Source organism: Vicugna pacos, chromosome 29, assembly GCF_048564905.1.
Source record: "Vicugna pacos chromosome 29, VicPac4, whole genome shotgun sequence".
In the NCBI taxonomy this organism is placed as follows: Eukaryota; Metazoa; Chordata; class Mammalia; order Artiodactyla; family Camelidae; genus Vicugna; species Vicugna pacos.
In genome coordinates, this window is record NC_133015.1 from 17,323,359 (window position 1) to 17,346,182 (window position 22,824).

Genomic DNA, 22,824 nt, shown 5'->3' on the forward strand with positions numbered 1-22,824 from the left:
AGTTCCATCCATGTTGCTGCAAATGGCATTATTTCATTCTTTTTTATGGCTGAGTAATATTCGTGTGTGTGTGTGTGTGTGTGTGTGTGTGTGTGTGTGTACACACCACATTTTCTTAACCAATCATCTGTTGATGGGCAGTTGGGTTCTTTCTGTATCTTGGCTATTGTTAATAGTGCAGCTATGAACATTGAGGTGCATGTATCTTTTTGAATTAGAGTTTTCATCTTTTCCGTATATCCTTACAATGTTTAAGTGATCCTTGCCTTTCCCATTTTGAACAGAGGACTAAGTGAGCACTCTAGGCCTAGTGAGCATGGTGTCATCTCATGACTCTGAACTCTGTGATTTATGGTGAATTACAATGAACAGGGTCAGCCCATTAGGTTCTGGAACTGTAACATAAGGGTATCGGGTCCTAAAAGGAAGAGAGGTCCAATGTCGAATAAACTCTTTTCATGAGAACCTTGAGAGGGGAAACTTTACGTCTATTATGATTCTCCCATATAAAGGATAGTTGCTCAGTTTAAATTCTTTAGGAACATATAAATAAATGAAATAGGACTCGAAGTGATAGACTTATGTAAAGATGTCTATGCATAAAACACAGTCTCCCAAATATGTTAAAAAGTGATTTTGTAATCATCTTAATTTAAAGGCAAGGGGTGGATATAGCTCAGTGGTAGAGTGCATGCTTAGCATGAACAAGGTCCTGGGTTCAATCCCCATTACCTCCATTAAAAAGGTAATAATAAAATTTAAAGGCCATGTCTATTCTTTAAAAAAATAGTAGAATGTGTAACTTTTTATAATGGAAAATAATAATAGTGGCCTTTTTGGAATAGCTTTACATAGCTTTGTAGCATTCTCTTAAAAGAGCAGAAATGGAGAAAAGGGAAATTCTGCTATACTCAAGATAAATTTAGTTGCTTCTGCCTTAAAGTTTTGTAAAGGATCCTTTTGTTACAGCGACAAAGTGTCACACATGCCACAGTGTAATGGAAGAATGTAAAGGTGAGGGGGCCTTGGCCCCTTTCCACTGGGGAAGGGGAGAGCCGCTGCCTGGTGTGGAGACCTCAGAGCTTCTGGAGGGCCCCGAGGTTTTCATCTCCTCTCCTAAGATGCCCCGCATGGACTGTCTCTCTCCCATAGCTTTGTGCTCCCTACAGGGGAGCGAGGATGAGCCGCATCTCTTACCTGGGGCAGCGTTCCTTTCACTAACGCGGGGATATCAGCCTTGGAGTAACCAATGGCAGCTAAGCCATCGTCAACATCCAGATCGAATAAGAATTTCCTCAGTGTATCTGCCAGAATGGGCCCGGCATCTGGGATCCTGGCAGTGCGGGTGTCAGCCCCTGGAAGACACAAAGCACTGACTGTCGACAGAGAGGAGGAAGCTGGCGCTGTGTGTGATTCAGTCACAAGATAGCTGAATACATAACCTCTGCCGGCTCCCTCACTGGAGGACAAGGCACCGCTGGGCCTCCACGTGGAGGCAGGCCCAGAGGTCAGCCTTGCAGGAGACAGATGGGCCAGGCCAGCCCAGAGCCCCAAGAACCTCCACAGAGAAGTCGGCTGGGGGCCTGACTTGGCTCTCACATTTCCAATGGGCTGCTCGCCCCGTGTGTGGTGGGAAGAAGAGAAACAAAGCCAGGAACAGAGGCACTGGAAGGGGACCAAGAAAGATGGCTTGTGTTTGGATGAGGAGGAATGAGCATCCGTGGGAGGAAGCACAGCTTATGTAACTTTCAAGGCTTAGAATTTGCTGACATCTAGAGGTCTCCATGTTCAGTGCCCTTCCTCACAACAACATCTTAGGAAACGAAGACAAACCCTTTGCAAACACCTTGTGAGACAAGGACCTACAGAAGTGCAAAAACGTTAACTGCCAAAAAGGAGGAAAATGAGAGAAATGTGTAGGTGTGGCCAGGGAAGGAAATATTTCCTCTCTGTAGCTATAAAACTTCTTTTTTGTACTCTGTTGCCAAAGGGCAGGTTCTTCTAATATATTTTACAGAACCTGTCAGGCAGAGTTAAGAATATGGAGACTCTCAGAAAGCAGTATTTAACATGTAGATAATAATGATATTGTGAACAAGGGAGAGGGTTGCCAAGGGTGGGCGATTTGTAAGGGCAGAATTTGGACATAATTACTAATTAATACATGAAATCATAGAGGCATCAACTTGGAGGAGCCAGGGGGCTCTGCCCTCTGGGTGGCAGTGAAAAGTTCCCAGAGGAAAGGAACTGATTCCAAACCCTTAGCACCCCTGCCTCCATCCATTCTGATGGGACACGTTCATTGCTAGGAAGTTAAACACTCTGTAAATGGACTGGCACATTTTTGACTTATTATCCAAAATGGCTCATGATCGTAGCCCAAGTCTGTATGGGTCAAAAAGAGACTGGAATGCTCAGTTCACCTCCATACCGACTTCACCATTCTGAAGTCAGTCCTAACCTTTCTGTTCTGCCACAGAGAGAACTGTGTAAGTTATCCAGGAAAAGGTGTAAGTAGAACCAGTTACAGAGGTAGCTGGGAGAGCAGCTGGGCAGAAGGTGAACCTCGCCTGACAAGAGCAGCCCGCGTTACACGGCAGCGGCTCGAATATGGGTTAAGTGGTGAGGAGACACACGGTGGGGTGTACGAGGGTTTTACGTTCCCGGGATTGCTGCCATAAGACACACTGTCAAACCCTCCAGGCCTTCCTATGAAGTGTTTTAGAGAAAAAGAGAGGATAGGAAAGAGAATACATTGGTCTAAAGCTAAGAAAAATCCAGGATTACATAGGGAATCAAAACACTGAATGGTTAAATAGGACCAGAATTTCCTATGCAAGGAGAAGGAACCGGGCATCCGTCCGGCCTGGGCTTTGTCTAACAGAGGACTTGCTTTCTCAGTGATTCTGTGGGTGGCCTGGAATGTCAGGTTTAGGTTCTCCCAGATTTCCCCCCTTACCCTACCTCTAGCCTACTGTTTGGGCTCCTGCCTATTTAAACTGTTTGTGTAGTTACACAGGACCTGGATCCCCACACAGGGCTCAGCAGCGGCCCTGGTCTGAAAGGGAAAAGGGACACAAGGTCCTCGGAAAAGTCGGCACCACGTTTCCAGCAGCACGTGCTGGGAACCCGAGCCCGGGGCTTCTTTCAGGAACACTCCCGAATGTGAGAAGTGGGGGTGCAGCGGCCCCTCGGGAAGGATGTCTGTGGTCGTTCCCACCGTCTCGCAAATAATCTCTCCAGAGGCTGCTGCTAGAAGAGCAGAACGCAGTTTTCTTTTTAGCTTTTCTCTTTCCTCCCTAAACGCAAGTAGGGGACTAGATGTTTTAAAAGTTAGTCAAATACTTAAGTTTCCTTAAAAGAGCTCCTGTATTAGAAAAATACCAATATTTTACATAGCATGGAAGTGATCCTAGATAAAATTGTATTTCTTGTAAGATTCAAAAGACACTGTGAGTATCTTATTATAGACATTATTTATTCTACAGAACAGCAAACGAATTCTTCTTTGGGGATCTTTTTATAGTTTCTAGTTTTTTAATTTCTCTATAATTGGGAATTGACTGTTACTTCCTGATTTAGATTCATTTTATTTCCTATTAACCAAAGCAAACATCACTTATAATATTTATGGTATATAAACAGTTTCACTTTCCTTGGGGATAAAAATAGTGGAAATATTATTACTATAAACTTAAGCAATATTTGGTTCCATTTCACTGTTAATAGACTCTTAGAAACATAAAATTAAAGAATTTTAGTGCTAGGTAGGAATTTGGGCAGGTCACTGACATTTTATTATTAAATTATCTCAAAGCAATATTTTTTGGAATTATCCTTTATGGTTTATCTTCAGGAGCAATCCTAGGAAATGCTCCACGTATGTGGATCACAGACTTACGAGTGATGGTTCATACCCAGTATTTCTGCTGTCTCCAGGTGCCGCTCAGGAGACATCTGTGCTGTGAATGTGAACACCGCCGGGGAGGTGAGTACCACAGAAAGGCCATGAGGCTGGAGAGAAACAAAACATGGTGACCGATAGGGCAAAGCTGGTCTTCCACCTGCGTATTCTAAATATTAAATATTTACCCTGTAGTCCAAGCAATCAAGAATTGACAAATACATGTATGGCAACTGCGAGGAGTTTAAGACTTAATTAAAGAATTTATTATGATTTTACCACCAGTGGGTGATCCACTTTATAGTCCTTGGCTTTATATTTCTTCACTAAGCCCGAAATTGGGTAAGACATTCCATGGCTAGGAAAGAAAGAAATTCCTTATGTTGACATATAGATATCAGAAATCCAAGTTAACAGCACAAAGATACTCCTACGGGAGAGCCCTTCACAGTCTCCTGACAATATTATTAACCCACAAAGTTAAACATTCTGTTTTCCTTGATTCCTATGAGGATATATTATTACTCAATTGGTATTTGGTGTATTCATGGACAAAACCTCCAAGATGTTCAAATTCAAATGCTCACAGAATTGTATGCCATTAAAAAATATTGATGCAGAAGTTGCTCCCCAAGCAGACTGGTTAACCTCATTACCTTGAAGAAATCAAGAATTCACCTTAAAGTTTCTATAATAAGCTTCAGGGTATGCATTTTCTGTCTTGCTCTGCACTGCCTTCGCAGTGTGTTCCTTCACAAACTGAAGATATCGGTGGGTGTTTTATGAGCCAAGACATACTGTAAGCTAGATCTGCCAGTGATCTGTCTTGCCAATGATTGATACGTCCTTTTAAATGCTACGTACTAATGGGAGGTGAATCATACATGATTATTCCAGCCTGCAAGGCTGTCAAGAAAAGGCACCTTGTAATTTTTTATTTGTGGGTTTTTTTTTTTGGTTTGTTTTAATGGAAAAACTCTTTATATCCTCTGAAGTTCTTAGTGAACACACAGGACAATATAACAGTTTACTAGATGACCCAGAGGATACACGCTGTGAGAAGTTAATATGTTTACAATTAATATATTGAAAATGAAGTACTTTATAATAATAAAATGGTCTGTAAGTCTATTCATGTGGGTTATTGGATGACTTTGTTTTTTATTTTCTAAAAGATTTACATTTCATAGAAAGATGAAGTATTTTGGTGGACTGTATGATTAACGTATCCAAAAAAGGTGCCTGGTGTGTGTCATCTTTCTCGAGCCAGATCAGAAGCCATTGGTTCCCTGAGTTGTTGTTGGATACTTAGGAAAGTGCTTTACCTTTTTTGGCTCCACAGTATTCAGAAAATTATTGCTCAGTGTGCTTTCTCTTCTTTTTTTTTTTTTTCAGTGTGCTTTCATGACGTGAAAGCATTCATGTAGCTTTCAAAGTACCTTCTAACGATATCCAATATTTTAGTTTGATTTATTTTAATGTTATATATATTCTTTATAGAAAAGAAAAATGATATATAATCCTATTTCCTCAAGATAAACATTATAGAGTATTTCCTTCTAGGCTTCTTATACGTATCTTTAACTGATGATCATATTGTACATTCAGTTTCAAACATTGCTTGTATTACTTAATATTCTTTATAAACATTTTCCATTCTTCTAGAACATTACTTTTAATGGACTTATTTTATTCTTTGAGTATTGCACTTCAGCTAACCACTCCCAAACTGTTGGGAATTTAGGTTGTTCTTAAATTTTTCAATTATAAATAACATTTAGGTGATATCCTTATAAGGAAATTCTTTGGTCATATCATGATTGTTTAATTAGGCTATATTCCTAGAAGTAAGATCAGTGGGTCAAGGGGTATAAACATTTTCCAAGCTCTGGGTAGATTTTGCTCAGTTGCCTATTAGAAAGGTGGTGCCCGTCTGTGCTCCTGTCAGCAGTAGAGCTTGAATGTGACCATTTCATTGTATTCGCCCTAGCAAAGACCAAGTCTTAATTCTTCGGGCTCACTAGTTTTCAGTTTTGAGGCAACACACGAATAAAGTTATGCTCAAACAGATTAATTCTGGGCTATTGACAAATATTCCAACCCCCCTCTTTTTGAGAGATTGGGAGAAAAAAATTCTGTTTGAGGTTTTAAAAATCCATGACACATGGTGAGGATGTGGAAAAATCAAAACCCTCATCCACTGTTGGTAGGAATGTACAGCTGTGCAGCCACTGTGGAAAACAGCTTGGCAGTTCCTCAAAATTTAAATATAGAGTTACCATATGACCCGGCCATTCCACTCCTAGGTATATACTCAATAGAAATGAAGACATATGTCTACACAAAAACTTATAGATGATTATTCATAGCAGCATTATTCATAATAGCCAAAAAAGTTGAAACAACCAAAATGTCCATTATCTGGTGAATGAATAAATAAAAGGTGGTATATCCATGCAATGGAATATTACTTGGCAATAAAAGGGAAGAAGTACTGATCATGCATGGATGAACCACGAAGCATTATGCTAAGCTAAAGAAATCAGACCAAAAAAAAAAAAATCACATCTTATATGATTCCATTTATGTGAAATGTCTGGAATAGGCAAATCAAAGAGACAAAATATAGATTGGTAGTTGTTTAAGACTCGAGGGTATAGGAGGATTGGTGGGTGACAGCTAAGGGGTATGGAATTTCTTTTTAGGATGATAAAATGTTCTAAATTTATTGTGGTCATGGTAGCACAACTCTGCGAATATATGAAAACCCACTGAATTGTAAATTTTAAATGGGTGAATGATATATAGTGTGTGAATAATATCTCAATAAACTGGTTACCAAAAAGGAAAAAAAATCTATGACCCAATAAACTGGATCTGAATTAGGAAAATGTTCTGGGACCAAAAGTTAAATTTCTTCTTGCTGTAGCATATTTAAATCTTACCACATGTCCCAAAATATACACATTTTAAAAATTTAAGCTTAGGTGAAGTAATAAAAATCTCAAGTTGGCTCACCACAGATGAACACCAGCATTTCCAAAGCCAATGCCAGCAAAAGCACTTGCCAAGTGCATATTAGACCTTGCTTCAAGATCATCAGGATTTCTGACAGCCCTGTGGATGACATAAATACCTAACAATAACACATCAGCACTGGCATTTCCTACTGAATAAAGAGCCGCCTTAGGGAAAGATCTGGAAAAAAAGAAATGCTACTCAACAGGAAGAAAAATTAGGCAAGTTATTCCAATGACACCTTGTCTTCTAGACAAAATCCAAAGGGAAACATATTTTCTCATCAACGGTTTGAGCAAAGGCATAATAAATATGCTGTCAGGCTGCTCATGTGATAAAAGTGCCAGGGGAAGAAAGCAGTGACCCTTGGACTGTGAAAGCTGCTCTAGAAAAGTGCCCTGAGACTCATTCTTCTTTTTCATTTGTCAATGACCTTGACTATGGCTGGGAGTGGACTTAGAGTAAACACACAGAATGCACAGGGCCCAGACTGATTCGTGGAAGTGAGTCCCTGTCGCCTGGGGCTACCTGCAGGCCAAATGAGCCGCCCAGCCATCTTTCTGAATGTGACACCTCCTCAAGCTGGACCCACTGGAGACCTCTCTTGGTATCCGTGGAAACTGCACATGTTATTTTATATTTATTACCGTGGAAGTTGGATGTTACTATAGGACGAGCTTGCTCAGTCGGACCCTAACGCCCCTTCGGAAAAGCAAATTCTCAAAGGCCCCTTTCAGATACAGCTCAGCCCTGCTGCTCACCATCCGCTTGGAAACCCTGCCCCAGGGAGGATGCCTAAGATGGCCAAGAGAGCCACTGCTCACTCGTTTCTTTGTGATTCTGCCTGGACTAAGGGTTCCTGCTATGTAATAAAAGTGCCACAGCCTTTTTCCTCTTTTCATCTGGAATAGGTAGGCGTTTGTGTCTTTTTCCAAAACCCAGCATTAGTTCCTTATTCAGCCAGATGAAATAGCAGATGATAAAGCTTCAGCCTTTCCTCTGTCCATTTTGCCCCTCACCTCCCATGGCTGCTCTGCCTTCTTTGCCCGTCTAACACACTGGCTGACCATTATCTATATCCGCTTCTACCCAGTCAAATGTTCCCTGATGGGCTCTGCGAGCCTGAGGTGGTTCCAAGCCCCTTCCCTGCAGCGCTACTACAAAGTGTGGTCCAAGCTGCCCTTCCCAGGGCAGCTTCCTGCTTCGGGCCGGCACCGTGTGCCCATCTAGCCTAACCCGCCATGTTCCTTCCCTCCCTCCCGTATGACTTCCACTCTGCATCAGTCTTAATGTCTCAGGGTTCAGCTTTCATCTCTAGTTCTGTCTTTGCTCTCTCAGGAGCCTCTTGTGGCTATGTCATGCATAAATCTTTCAAAACCTTTTAGGGACAGACAACTCTACACATTTATGTCTTAAATTTAGTTGATGTCCATTTGCTCACAGGTGGATCCCGAGTGCCTCTGCAGAGCCTGATGGGAACGGCCAACATCTGTCCCATAGTTCTCATTTCTGCCCTTGGTAGCCAAACCTCAGAGGACATCTCCCTGTGCCCTAGCTTTGGTTTTGAGGCTTTGAAGACTAAACCTTCTACCTGCATCCTTTGTAGATTAGGCGCTCTTATGTTGTCTCTCGTGGCTTTTACCTTTTCAGATCGAAGGATCCGACTTTCATCTGTCCCCACAGGGCTCCCTCCAGAGGCTGCTGGTCTCTGGTGCTTCTCTATGTACAGTGAATGATTTTGTAGGTGAACAGGCTCAGGACATTTTAGGATGTAGTGTGCCACATTTTACACAAGGGCAAAAAGTGGTTTTTCTGTTCTGTTTCTGTCCCCTCTGGGTGACGTACCTCTTCAGATACTTGGCAACGATCTGCAGCGCGTGGACTGCCCAAATGTCACTGATTGGGTTGCTGCCCTGGTAGGCCGGCCGAGTGATGGGATTTGAAGGGCAGGGGCTCCGCATGTGGTAGGGGAGGGCAGTGTAGGACTCCAGGGCATGGCTAACAAAGAATATTTAAAACACACAAGTTGAAAGCATTCTCTTCCTCCTTCCCTCCATTCAGATCACAAACTGTCTCAGAAAACTTGGACTCACTCCACTGTGGATTTGCTGTGTAACACTGCTAATCACAATACGTTCCAGGAATCCACCTCTTGTCCATGACAATCATCGCTTATTACAGAAATCAACACAGTGAAGTTGGTGTTAACAGCACTACAGCATTTTTGACCATTATGCATGAAGTTACATACGGTCCCTTTGTAGTGCCAATGCGTCTTTATGATATTGAGTTTTTAAACATTTAAGTCATGAAGAAAAGCACTGAATCTAAACAATGACTTCCTTGTAAAGCATATTTACCATTTTATACCTTGCATTGATCAAACACTGTATTACCCATCCAAAAAGGGTCACAGTTACACTAACCTCCTATAAGAGGACAGTGCAGGGATTCGCCCCCCAGCTGTAAATTCTGGCACCAGACTTTCCCACTGTGGGTCTAGGGGGGAGCCACCATCCTCCCTGTGATTCTAAGATGCGGGTAACTAATAGTCATCTTCATGGTGCTGCTGTGAAAATGAAGTTGACATATGTAACGTACTTAGCGTGGTACCAGCATTTTGTAAGACTTACTATTCACCATTATTATTAATTCTTAGTCTGAAAAAAATCTAATTACTTTTTCTTACATGCCCTAATTTCAAGGTGGGCTATTTCAAGAAGCTTCAGACTTTCCTCCACCTGCTGGCCTGCCATGAATTCTAGCTATTCAACTGCAGGAAGTGAGGATGAACACAACCATCTAGATGAACGATTTACTGGGAACACAATATAACATGAACTATTTTGTGGATGAGATACAGTTAACAGTCTTAGAAAGGAGAATTTACTCTCTTTTACATATAAGAAGCAGATAACACCTTTTGAACAAAGCATTACAACTTCAAGAATTAGTTGGTGGACGAAAGCTATGGGTTTGTGTTCTAAACAGGAAACCTGGGCAAGGCAAGAAGGAGGTGTCCACGTGGGGCATACGGGGTGGTGATGAGTTGTCTGAGGTGCAGAGGTGAAGCTCTGTCCTGCTGTGCATCTTGATTCTGGGCCCAAGAGCAGATTTGTCTTTCAGGGGCAGAGTCACCGAGCTGAACACAATGAATCTGTGTAAAACCTGGAAATCTGATGATATTGATTAACAACCAGAAATAAAACTGCTGAGGGGGACAGACACCTGAGTCTTCTATAGACTGCATCTCTTCTCCCCATTGGCAAGTCCACTGGATGCCAATTTACGATCAGAAGGACCCCAGAGCCCTAACAAGGGGAACTGCTTCTAAGGTTTAATATGTGAGTGTGTCCATCTTCAGAGCAGGCCACTGGGCCTCAGGCCAGGCTCCTCAGGCAAGGTGTTCTCTCCCGTGGTCAGTCCTTGGCGGGGCCACTGCCATCACTCTCCTTTCTTCTGAGCCCACTCCTCCGTCACTGACAGCAAAGTCTTTGGGTCTGGGAGTCATTCACTTTGCTTTGGTCTATTATATATTTATTATGCAGTGAGCCTATCCAGCTCAGGAAGGGCTGGCTCCCTCCCCTGCCCTCTTCGTGTGGCTGCAGCCCTGAGCGTTCCCTGGTGAGGGCAGTAGAGGCAGGGCTGTGGGTCTGAGACACTGCATGCCAGCTTCCACTGCTCCTCACGACATCTCTGTGGGCGCAGCTGTGGCTGGGCCGGTCCATCCTGAACAGCAGGTCTGTGGCTCACCCAGGACCTCACCTCACCTCGACAGCTTCAGCATTATCATCCGGCAACGGGGATAATGACAAACAAAGCTGGGGTTGCTGTGCAGTGCTAATCATGACCGACTAGCAAGTGCATTCAGCAGTAAGATACTGTCCATCGGCCTGGGTGCTGAAAAAGCCCTCCAGATGGCAGTGGTACCTACCAAAGCACATCGAAGCCGCTGTTGGCGACCACCCGCTCGGGCATGTGCAGGGTGTGCAGAGGATCAATCAGGCCCAGTGTGGGTTTGATGGCTCGCGAGGCAATGCCTAAGACAGGGATTTTCAACAGAGGCTAGAGGTAGGGGTACAGTTTTGTCAAAAATTAAATAACTTTAGGGTAACAAATTATCCTAAAAAAGTAAAAATATGAGATAAGATCATTCTCATGTAGGGAGGCAGCAAGGAGCAGTGGAAAGAGATCTGGAGTCAGAGACCTGGGTTTTTCAAGAACCTGGGTTCTTGCAGTTACAGGAGCCTGTCTCTTCCCAGTTCCAGGCGGAGTGATGTCACTGACTATGGCGGAGTATTTACCCCACACAAATGCTACAAATCAGGGCTTATTTACTCACTAAAGCCCAGAGATCTGGTTTACTAGCACACCAGTGGTCTGGGTCCTTGCCCTGTGACTTACTGCATGTCTCTGAGCCTGTCTGGGTTCTATGATTAGACTAGAACACAGGGCCTCCATCCCTACCAGAGCTGTTGTAAGGATCACAATGGATAACATGATGGGAAAGTCTCTAAAAAAATGTAAGGTAGAATTTAAGTGTTGGTTACTATTTTTATCATCTTTAACAATGTCAAAGGGTCAAGTAATTTAATTTAAAAAGAGAAGTTACTATGAATGTGCAGTTTGGTGTCAATTTATTGTGCTACAAAGGCCTGGAAGAAGGAGACTCAAGAGGAGGGACGTTTCTCACCACAGCTGAGAGTCAGACAAGAAGACGGAGTAAAGGTGACAAAGAAGGGAGAAAGCAGAATAGTGCTTCCTTGCCAACGGGGCTGGAGGGGTTGACTGGGAAGGGCCATGAGGGAACGTTCGGGAGCTGTGGGAATGTTCTGTATCTTGACTGGGGTGGTGGGTACATGGGTGTGTGTATCTGTCAAAACTCATCAAACCAGACTCTCAATGTGTATGCGCTTTATTGTGTAAAAACCCATTTCAATAAAATTGAGTTAAAATGTTAACAAGATGTCTGAGAAAGGGACTAACCGTTCATCATTGATATACAGTCACTGACCCAGGCAGAAAAATGGCCAATCAAGATTCATGGCATTTCAGTTTGCTTTTGTAGGTAATTCTTGAAAAGAAGTATATTGGACTGCTTTATATTTTTGTATGTATTTGGGAAAAGAAAGTGTGTCTACCCTTTCCTTAACTCTGTAACTCATTGAATTTTAAACATTCGGATTAAAGAAAAGGGGGTGGAGTTGAATGGTAAGAGAGAGAATTAAAAAAAAATTATGGACAGAGTTCTTACCAGTTTTTACTTTCAAGTGTTCATAGTCAAAAATGGCAACTCCGGTAGTTTCACTCCCCGTTCCTGAGGTAGTTGGGACTTGAACAAAAAAATATTAATTTTAACAAAGCATCTAAATAAAAGTCAGTGGAGATACTTAATCAGCCTCAGGAAATAAGGAGCAGAGTTAGAGCAGAAAGCTTTGCTGCCCCATTTGCTCACCTGATGTCTGTGTTTGTATGAACATGCATGTATGCTTAACATGTATGGCTGTGTCTGCATTAACATGTGTGTACCAGGTCTGATGCCTGTGTCTGCATTTAACGTGCTGGCATCCGTGTTTAATGTGAGTGTGTGATGGTAGCGGCTGCATTAATACGCATGCATGTTTAGCATGTATGATGTCCCTAGCTACATTAACATGCATATATACCTAACATGTATGTGTGCTTGGTGTGTATGTAGGTCTGTATCTGTGTTACCATGTATGTAAAGTCCATAGCAGCACTAACATGCATGGATACTTAACATGTATGTATGACACCCGTTATCTGTATTCCACATATGTGTTTAACATGCATGCGTGATGTCTACTTCTGTATTAACAGGAGGAGCTCTGGGAGCCTTGGGTTCCTCCAGCGCCAGAACTTAAGCAGCTGCAGCTGGGTATGCAAACGCAGTCCTTTCGGCATCTCTGGTAAGAAAACTCATATTCGCCATCTCTAAAAGACATCTTTATTCCCTCTTGGCAGCAATCACAGTAACGCCTTGCCTTTGCTGGGCTCTGCGGTTTTGTGGTTCTGTCAAGTTTCTAAACTTTACTAATCACCCCTCTGTGTGATGCTGACACGGTTTCACCAGAGGGTCCCATTTGCCAGACATCAATTATGCTGCTCCCTGCTGATTACTCATTCACGTCAAAGCAGTTCATCTCCCATCCACTTACTCCTGTCCCAGCACAAGGCCCATTCACAGTGGGGGCAGGAGCGGGAAGGAAAGAGAGGACACGACTTCAATCTGAGATTTTTCAGTTAGTGCATTTTAGCTGCAGGACTTTAAACAGTAGTATGCTGACAGCCATGAAATGGGAGGGAAGAAAAGACCGAAAGATCCCAGGGTCGGTGTGGAAGAGACAAGCTGCCCTGACTTGGATTTGCGTGTCTGTGTCCTGGGCGGCCGCAGAGCAGATGTCACCCAGAGTGAGGAGGCCGTGCTAGCCACATGTCCCTGGGCAGAGACAAAGCCCCAGGTCAGCTGAAGAGCCATTATGAGGAAGAAAGGGTTGAGTCAGCACCGGAAAAATCATAGCGAATGTCCCTCTTAAACTTCTGGCAAAATGGGACAAAACAGAGGGGCTCAGAAGACAGACCTGCTGACAGAGGGACCTAATAAATGGAAACGGTAACCTCTGCGAACTTTCCTACCAGTGACTCGAAGTGTCTCTGTCTGTGCAATAATGAAGATCAGGATTTTAAACACGAGCGATCTGCTCTCTCTTCTGATCTCTAACTAAGGCATTATACTGAAATGAAGAACTCAGAAAGCTTTGCAAACGTACACCCTAAAATAACTGGCATGCATTTTCCTAAGGCTTTTTGCCCACTGCAAAATAAAACAGAGAGATCAAAGTCTTTACCTGCAATCAGAGGCTTAAGAGGCACAGTCACAGGCTTTCCCTTCCCAATGGGGGCATTGACATAATCTAGGAAATGGGAGTGCGGGCTGGATGCATACAGATTAGCGGCTTTACAGGTGTCCATGGTGGAGCCACCACCCACAGCAACATAGGCATCAAAAGCTCCCTTTTTGGCAAATTCAATAGCTTCCATGAAGCTTGGAGAAGGGAAAAGAAAAGCTGTTAACGTCAGGTTTTTCAGGATTAAATTGCCACGCCATTCAATAAGGCCTGGGGCAAGTTTTAAGCAATCCTGAAATGTTTTGGTTTCCACTTGAAGTAAAGAACAGCCATAAAAGAATACCTTCTGTCGGTTGGTTCCACCCTCACACTATCATACACCTTAAAGTTGATGCCATTCTTCACGAGGGAATCCATAACTGTCTTCACAGGAGGGAGCTGGGAGAGGTTCTTGTCTGTCATCAGACAAACATTTTTAGCACCCATGTTCTGTAGGTCCTACAATAACAAAAAGAGTTTATAAGTTGGGTTTGATTGCGCTAAAAATGTCATAGACACTTCTGGCAAACTTAACATTGAGTCCAAAACAAAGGACTCAACTGTTGTCCATTTGTGCTTGTTTTTAAATATATGTAACATTTATAGTAGAAGACTGTAGAAATCTTAAACACTTGCCATGCCCACTTCCTTTGTAACTCCCGCTCCGTATCTAATATTTGAAACAGCCATCTGAAAAAAAAAATGATTTAGGTGAGGGGTGTTTATAGAGAGTTGGTCATTTCATTTCTAAAACCCTCAAAATAGTTCCCATTGTCTAGAAATTGAAGTGCATATTCCCCAGCATGGCCTTCACGTCACCACCACCTGGCCTCACACTCATCATACTTCTTTAAGCAAATGCTGGCTCCAGTCACACTGGAATTTTCCCAAATACATCATAATCTCTCAATTGTTCTCTAGGCTTGAAATGCCTGTCTCTTCTTGCCTCCACATCCAAATTAACTTTCAAATATCTTCTTAGTTTCCAATTTAATTGTTGTTGTCTTTATTTTTATTTTTTTTCCCCCTTCATTCACTCATCCAAATGTTCATCTATCCAGCCACCCTTGCATGTAGGTATGCATCCAACCATTCAACCATCCATCCATCCTCCTGTCCAACCTACACTACTGAGTGTCTGCTGTGTGCCAGGCACTGTGCGAAGCTCTGGTAATACAACTATGAACAAGAGAAACATGGCCTCATAAAGTTTACAGCTGAGAGAGAGCTTTTACACTGATGGATGTTGGGTTGATTTTGGCGTGAAGACAAGTTTTGCTTGGTCCATGTTATGTTTAAGTTTCTTTTCTTCCTTTTTTTTCCTTTGGTTTGGATAATAACTCTTATTATCCAAATAAAAAAAAAAGCCAGTGTGACCATCTGGATTTCTCTCTCTTGCATAATTGGGCAGCACAGAGCCTGTGTTCTGGCGTGGCAGCAGCCACGTGGGGCTGGGTGCAGGCTGCACCCTTCACATAGGCCTGTGCTCACAGTGAACTCAGCACTGCCCTCACCTGGACTGCTCCTGGAATGATTAACTCAGGCTTCTGGTCACATTTTAATTTATGACTCTTGAACTAGAAGGAGACGGGGATTTAAACAAATGGTTATGTAATTACACTATGATAAAAATTCATCAGAATTAATTGTTCCCTTATACTGGCTTCAACAGATTTCTTGGATGTCTTTGGGGATTGTTATAATTATAAAACTAAAGAAGATACATCATACAACTTATAAATTATAGAGTTTGTAGAACTGGGAATTTGCCCTATTTTAATGGCTTATTTGCTTTATTTTAAATAGAGGACAGGATTCTAGACATTACTCATTACTGATAACATACCAGAAAATTTACATTCCATTATTCTATTAGGTACTATTATCCTAACAACCTATTAAATCCTAACAAGGTACTTTGTTTAACAGGTGCTGATCAAATACTGAGACTAGGGAACATCAATTAGTAGCAGATTTCAAGTGAGATAATAATGCATTAGCAAAATACTCTGGTTGTATTTTTTCAGGTCATTCGTAAAACAAAGAATGAATTGAGTCAACCTACCTCAAAGGCATAATCTGTTGTTTTCCCAGAAGGTGAAAGTCCAGGAGCTGGAAATGTAAAAATAAGCATCAGAGTAGACCTCAAAAACAAAGCAAAAATATTGTTATTTGAGAGTAAACTGGTATTTCAGCAGTGAACATAAAGATTTCCCCTGAAGCCTTACCTGAAATTCATTTTTCAGGTTTCCTTGTTGCCTACCAGATTAAAATTAAAACCTGCATTTTAAGAGAATGTAATGCTAACTTGATGCAGATTGTGTGAAAATAGTTACTTAAAACTTTTTTGCCGTTGAAATTAAACTATACTTTTGAAAACATGATGTGTAAAAATACACTAGAAAAAAATCTAGACTTGAGTTCAGTTATTGTTAGAGAAGAGTTATTAGTAAACCCATAAATTACAGTCCTGCTTACACTTCTTATAGCAACTGTGATAATTTGTTTAAATTAAGATTTTTTTCCATGGAGGTTAATTATCACAGTAAGATATTTGTATTTCTCAAGCTTACATATCAACTAATTAGTTTTCTTTGGGTAATTTAATACAAATTTTTATAAACTGATGTTTCTTTGCAAAATATCAGGTTTAGTTATGGCAGAAATGAATTTATCATATTGGGACAACGCAAGAAGGCTGTACTTAATGGATTTTAATCTTTGTTTTCATCCACTTATTTTTATCAGTCTTGGTCAGTCATAAGATTGAAAAAAGTCTACAGAACAATTTTCACGACCTTTTTTTTTTTTTTAAAGAAGAAGAGATCACAACTATCAGACAAAAATCTACCTTCAGTAGAAGTATCCTTAATCATAATTTGAATTTCTTTGATATCTATAGGCTTTAAAGAAATAATCTATTACTCCTGTTACTGAAGTTTAGGAAAAGACATAAATTGGATACTGGAAAACACTGAGATTATCTGTCTCTAAATGATGAATTTTATTGCCCCAAATAGGAAAATTATGGATCTTTGTTGAAACCAATTAAGAATTGCAGACAATCTGCTGAAGACAAAATTCTGCACGTGTCCCTGAGGGCCTAAGAGGCAGGGCATGCTTCTGCTTAGTGATGGCTGTCAAGGACCAGGAATTCCCCTGGCTGGTCCTGATGGATGAGTCACTCTCTGGGCAGGAAAAAGCCCTCAGTTAGTTATTCTATCTGTTCTACTCCCCAGCAGGCTTCTTTATGGGTTTCTGCTTAGGATCCTGTCTGTGCAGGCCCCTCCTTTCCATCCCTTACTACTCTGTTTAGATTTGACCTTTTCTCCTAAGAGGTGAAATCAGTTTTTGTGTCAGTATAATTCATGTGACATTCTGAGGACATGCTGAAGCTACAATGAGCTTCCTGCTGCTCTGTGGACAATAGAGTTGGTAAGGATTAAGACATTTGTAGGAACTGAAAACTTTGTCATTTAAAAATACATATCTTATTCATGGGGGTGCTAGGGATTGAACCCAGGACCTCATGCATGTTAAGCCTGTGCTCTACCACTGAGCTATACACACCCCCTTATTTACAATTATTAAGAAATAGAATGTTGTTTTAAAAATTGATACAAGCAAATTTTTTCCTTCTGGGAACCACATTGTTCTTTAGCTTCTTTTCTGTGATGTATTAGGACTTTCCAAAGATCTCATCTTGATTAATTCTGCTTGAATTCAGACAATCCTAAAATCCTATTTGTATCACCATTTTTAGCTTTGGTAAGTAATTCTGTTTAAAATAGAAAGGCATTATAAATAGCATTAAATATACATTTGAGCCAAACACATAATCAGTAACATACATTCATAATTATACATAATATAAATATAGTATAATAAATATAATTATGCATAATATAATTAGAACTACATATTAACCATTTCAAGTAAAAAGGCAACTATTTTCATCCATCTTCCTCTCACGTGCCTTGATTTTCTTGCTTTACACTTTGCCCAAATTTACTGACAACAGTGGGAACTGAAATTGTGGCTAAACACAAAATGTATTATTACCTTGGGAGTAAGTATGAGAATGACCTGGGCATTGGCACCTAGGGAAAGCAAAGAGGGAAAAAAAAATAAGAAAGAAAGAAAGAAAAAAATGTATATTGAAACCAGAAAACCAAACGATAAGAAACCTTAAAGGAACTCACATTGCATCCTAGTCTTAAGATGCTACCAAATTAGTAGCTACTGGTAAACACTGCACCATAGAAAAAGCCAGAAATCACCATGGACAGTAAGTTGACTCAGTCTCTCCAGCGTTGTAGGCTCATTCTTTTACACTTAAGCAATAGTCGATGCCTGCGGGGAGCTGAGGTGAGCACTCTGGGGCTGCAAGTAAGTTTGATGGGGACTCAGCTCTTACCAGGCTTGGGGTTTGACCCAATGTTAACTACTCGCACCTCATCCCCCTCACCCCTTTCTCCTGGAACTTTCCTTGTAGTTTCCGATTGTCTTCAGGGTGTTTGGCTTTTCTTCAAACGGGCTCTGGGCCGGGTCACTGCCCGCATCAGCGGGCTTGCCAGGTCACTGCCTCGCGCCCCCGTCCTTCCTCGGCTCCGCCGTGTCCCCTCCGCGGCCCCACCCTCGGTGTCCGCCCTCACCAGCCGCCCGAATTGCCATCACATCCGTATCTTCAGATTTTCCACGTCCTCCTGTTTCTAGGCGGTCCCTCCCTTGGCTTCTGCATCCCTTCCCTGTCCTGGCGTCCTCCTATTTATTAAACAGTCCCTTCTCCGGCTTCTCTTTCTGCGGCTCGCTATCCATTGGAGCCTCGCAATAGGTTTACACGTTTCTCTCTATTGCTCGGGGGACCCTGTCGTAGTGGGGTCCAGCAGGTACGTGCGTGCATACCACCCCCTCCCTCCCCAGCCCTGCCTTCAAATCTGGAATGAAAACATCTGAGAGGGAAAAGGGAGAAGGAAGGAAGGAAGGGCGTTAACTCAATGATGGTCAAGATCTCAAAAATGGTGAATTAAGTCAAAACCGGCGTGGGCCGGTGTGAGCGCCACCGTGAGTCGAGGCTGCCATCTCGTGGGCACAGCTGGAAACGCCGCGTGGAAGAGTTCCCGGGAGCATCCCGGAGGGTCTGAGCACCCGTAGCTTCCGCAGGGAAAGAGTAGCGAGGCCCCGGCGCCGTCCTTCACAAGGCATTACTTTCGAGGTCTTTCCCAGCCCTCCAAGAACAAGAAAAGAGACCCAAAGGGAAGGATAAATCCAAACTCGAAGCTTTCCAATGAAGGACCATGGGAGCACACACTTCCTTCCACTCATCACCCCTTCTCTTTTTACATTTTTCAAGCTCTTGCTACCTTAGTCCATCATTTATACTTCTTCTTTGTGGTTTGAATCCCACCCACTCTTGCCTTCCTGGGACCTCCATCTGTCCTAGCCTCTCCCTACTTGATCCTTGTCATCATATTTAAGCAAGACTTTAATGCTTAAAACTCACAACCTTCTGTCCCCTCCCATTTGCCCACCCTCTAGTTCTCCCCTCCTGGCCTGCATCTGCTGACTCCATTTCCTTGCCTCCCACACATTCTTTTACCCCCTGAAATCTGGCACCTGTCTCTACAAGTCCCTGCTCTCCAGCTGTCCCCTCTCTTCCCAGACCTCCTAGCTCCTTGCTCAAACAGCACTGAACTGGGCACCCTCTCCTTGGGTAGGTGAAACACTCTTCTGGCTCCCAAGACTCCCTACTCACCTGGGTGTCCTCTGATTGTTCTTTCTCCAGCTCCTTTTCTACTTTGCCCATTCCTTAAATGTTGGGTTCTGTCCTGGGCTGCTGTCAGTCATTCTGACCCTCCATCACTCTTCATAGTCGACTATGCATCAATGCCCCAATCTGGTTCTGTGGATTACTATGGAGTTCTTAATCGACTTCTCTCGGCTCCACCTTTGCCACCTCTTTCCCCACACTGTGGTCAGGGGCATATTTCCAGTGATGCCACTTGCTAGTTTGAAAGTACTTCGATGACTCCCCATAAAAGTTCAGACTTGGCCCTGTCTCCCTGGCCCTGCTCACTTCTCCAGCTTGGCCCTCTTCTCGCTCCATCTCTAACGTTGAGCTCCTAGAAAATTAACTTTGTTCTTTTCATTGCATGGGCCACAAACTCTCTCTCTTGCCTCCAGAAATTTGTCCTTGTTATTTCCTCTGCTTGGAACATACTTTCCCCTCTCTTCTCCCAGGGAACTAGTGTTCTTTCTCATGTCAGTCAGATGCCATTTCCCCTGGGCAGTCCTCCCTAAGGCCTGAGGCCCTGGGGGACACCCTTTCTCTGTAGTCCATTGTACCCAAGGCTCCCTCCACATTAAAACTGTGATCACACTGTATTGCTGGTGCTCTGTTTCTATCCGCCTCTGGATTATAAATTTTGTGACGACAAAGCAAGATCTGTCCTTTTTCACAACTTTATTGGCAGTGGCTGGCATAGTGCCAGGCAGGCACAAAATAAATCCTTAATACTAAATGAATGAATGAGTAAATGAACAAATGTAGACATTTAAAATCCCTTGACCTTCCCTCTTTTTCTGGTGTGCCAAGACTCAGAGCCTGACCTGGGGCCGGGAGAATGTGCTGTGGGCTCCCCCACCTTCTTAGGATGGTCGGAAACCACTGACAGGCTTCTCGTGCTCCCCCCCCCGAGAAGCAGAGCAAACCATGGTTAGTGCAAGCCTCTCATCTACCCGCTTCTGGCTCTGGCTCATTTATTCTGGCTTCCCTCCTGGTGTCACTGATAACCTGGCCATGCTCTCCGCAAAGGCCAAACCTCTCCCTTGTGCACTAAACCTCAGCCTTGCTCAGCTCCGCCAAACATCATAACAATACTTCTTCCTTTTCTCTCGTGCATCTTCAAAATTCCCTCCCCAAAGATCTTCATCAGCATGAAAATGTTATTTCCCCCAGGTTATATCAACAAACAGTTCAGCAACAACTTTCTATTGTCCCTCTACCCTCTCCCACTGCCGCCCCCACGCCTCTCCTTCCCTCCAGCTGCCTACACCTGCTCTAATTTCTCTTCTCTCATCCTCTCCAGAACCTTTTCCAATGAGCTTTGTCCTGTGACTCCACTGACAAACTTACATGGTCACTCATGCCCTCCACCCAGTGCTAATACACCACTCAGGTCTCAGTTCAGACCTGTCAGTGGCATCTTCCTGTTCACTCCCTCCTCCCTGGAAATACTTTCTTCTCTTGGTTTTCAGGAGACAACTCTCTGGTTTTCTTCTTACTGCACTGGCTTTCTTTTCATGCTCTTGACTCTAAATGCTGGAGGGTCCCAGTGTTCAGCCTGTGGACGCGTCTCTTCGCTCCGCGCTCACTCCCTTAGTGACCTCACCTGGTCCCATGCTGATGACTTCTACTTTAATCTTCCTGTTTAGACCTCTCTGCTGAACTGCAGAATCAACTGCCTTCTCTCAAGCTTCTTCCCTATCCCATCTCTGACCTCTCTCCCTCCTTAATTGGCCAAGGCATTCTTTTTCCCACGAGGCATCTTAAAGTATGTGTTTCACAGTGAGGACTACTGCTTCAATAGCTTTCGAATATCTATAGGACACAATTAAAATTCCTTAGTATAACAAGGACTATGAAGCCGGAGTATCTGAGTTCAAATGATGGATGTGCCATTTGCTTAGTGTATGACACTGGGCAAATTATTTTTCTCCATGGCTTTATTTCTTTACCTGTAATATGATGATAATACAGTATTGCATAGGGTTGTTGTAAGGATTAGAACATGTCAAGTGTGTAGGACAGTGCCTGGCACATGGTAAGTGCACGGTAAATGTTAGCTGTTTTCTAATTCATGGCCTTTCACCATCTCTCTTTTCTATCTTCACCTCCTGTGAAGGTAAGTCCAGACTTTAACTACTTTTAGATCCTGGAACTGCGACTTTTGCCTCTGGTGCTGCTCTTCCTTTTTGCCTAAAATTCCTCTCTAGTCTCCCTCTTTTCTCCCTCTTTAGCTCCACCTTGTAGTACATTCCCACCCCCACCCCCACCCCCATGTTTTCCCAGGCCGACTCGTGCACCTGCACATTCAACAAGCATTTAACAGGCAGCTACTACGTACCTGGCATTTTTGGAGGGGAAGTCAGACATGTCATAATGTTTATTTTAATACTGTGACTCCCGTACGTGCCAGGGGGGTCAAGCTCTTGGTGATTTCTCACATCCATCTCTCTTCTACACCCTCTGTCCGTTCTGTTCTGTACAGGCCCATTTTGCCCTGTCCCCTCATGCAATTCCCGCTAGACTGTAAACTGCTCCAGTCTTTCGTCTTTGTATCCCCAGCACCAAGAATAGTTTTTGTCACATTACATACAGCCAATAGGTATATGCTGATCGGATACATGCATTTGTTTTGGTCACTGTGCCAAGCTCTCCACTGCCTGCTTCGATCTGGGACTAGGCAGCCTCCTCTCTGGGCCTTAGTTTTCTCAACCGGAGAACATGCAGAGTAAAAGCGGCCTCACCGCGCCGCGCTTGGCTGCTTGGCACACGGACAGCGCCGGCCCGGCTCGCGCGCAGCGGACGCGCCCTGCGGCACCCCGTCCCCGAGATCTTGAAAGTGACCGGAGGAAGAATGCGCAGGGCCTGGGCGGGTCGCTCCCCGGGGGCTGCGTGGGCACGGCGGCACCCTCCGGTCCCCTGCCTGCCCGCCCGCCCGCCCGGCCGACCCCGCACTCACGCTGCGCGCTGCAGTTGCTTCAGCAAGTGCGCTACCCGGGCGCGAGCGGCGGCGGCCATGGCTGCGCGTGGTGTCCTCCTCGCGGCCCCGCCCCCGCCGCCGGCCAATCCCGTCCGCCGCCTCCCGCCCCGCCCCCCAGGCCGTGCCCGCCCCCCGGCTCCGCGGGGTCACCAGCCCCAGCCTCGATCCCCCGGCTCCGGACCGTTTCCCTACGGTCAAAACTACGACTGCCCCGCTGCAAAGTCTCACC

General features: G+C 43.6%; 1 protein-coding gene across 3 annotated transcripts in view; it reads right to left on the reverse strand.

The window, feature by feature from the left end:
- Positions 1–22,647, reverse strand: part of ADHFE1 (alcohol dehydrogenase iron containing 1) — a 33,838-nt gene extending 11,191 nt beyond the window's left edge. For all 3 annotated transcript variants that reach the window (XM_072951888.1, XM_072951887.1, XM_072951889.1), the window contains exons 1-13: positions 22,575–22,647; positions 17,893–17,930; positions 15,896–15,942; positions 14,467–14,520; positions 14,135–14,289; positions 13,792–13,988; positions 12,177–12,254; positions 10,857–10,962; positions 8,768–8,920; positions 6,923–7,021; positions 4,184–4,262; positions 3,918–4,014; positions 1,198–1,355 (exon numbers count right to left, since the gene is read on the reverse strand). In XM_072951888.1, the coding sequence (XP_072807989.1) occupies positions 1,198–1,355; positions 3,918–4,014; positions 4,184–4,262; positions 6,923–7,021; positions 8,768–8,920; positions 10,857–10,962; positions 12,177–12,254; positions 13,792–13,988; positions 14,135–14,289; positions 14,467–14,520; positions 15,896–15,942; positions 17,893–17,930; positions 22,575–22,633 (1,320 nt within the window). In that variant the 5' untranslated portion in view covers positions 22,634–22,647. The remainder of the gene's footprint in view (positions 1–1,197; positions 1,356–3,917; positions 4,015–4,183; positions 4,263–6,922; positions 7,022–8,767; positions 8,921–10,856; positions 10,963–12,176; positions 12,255–13,791; positions 13,989–14,134; positions 14,290–14,466; positions 14,521–15,895; positions 15,943–17,892; positions 17,931–22,574) is intronic.
- Positions 22,648–22,824: the final 177 nt, after the last annotated feature.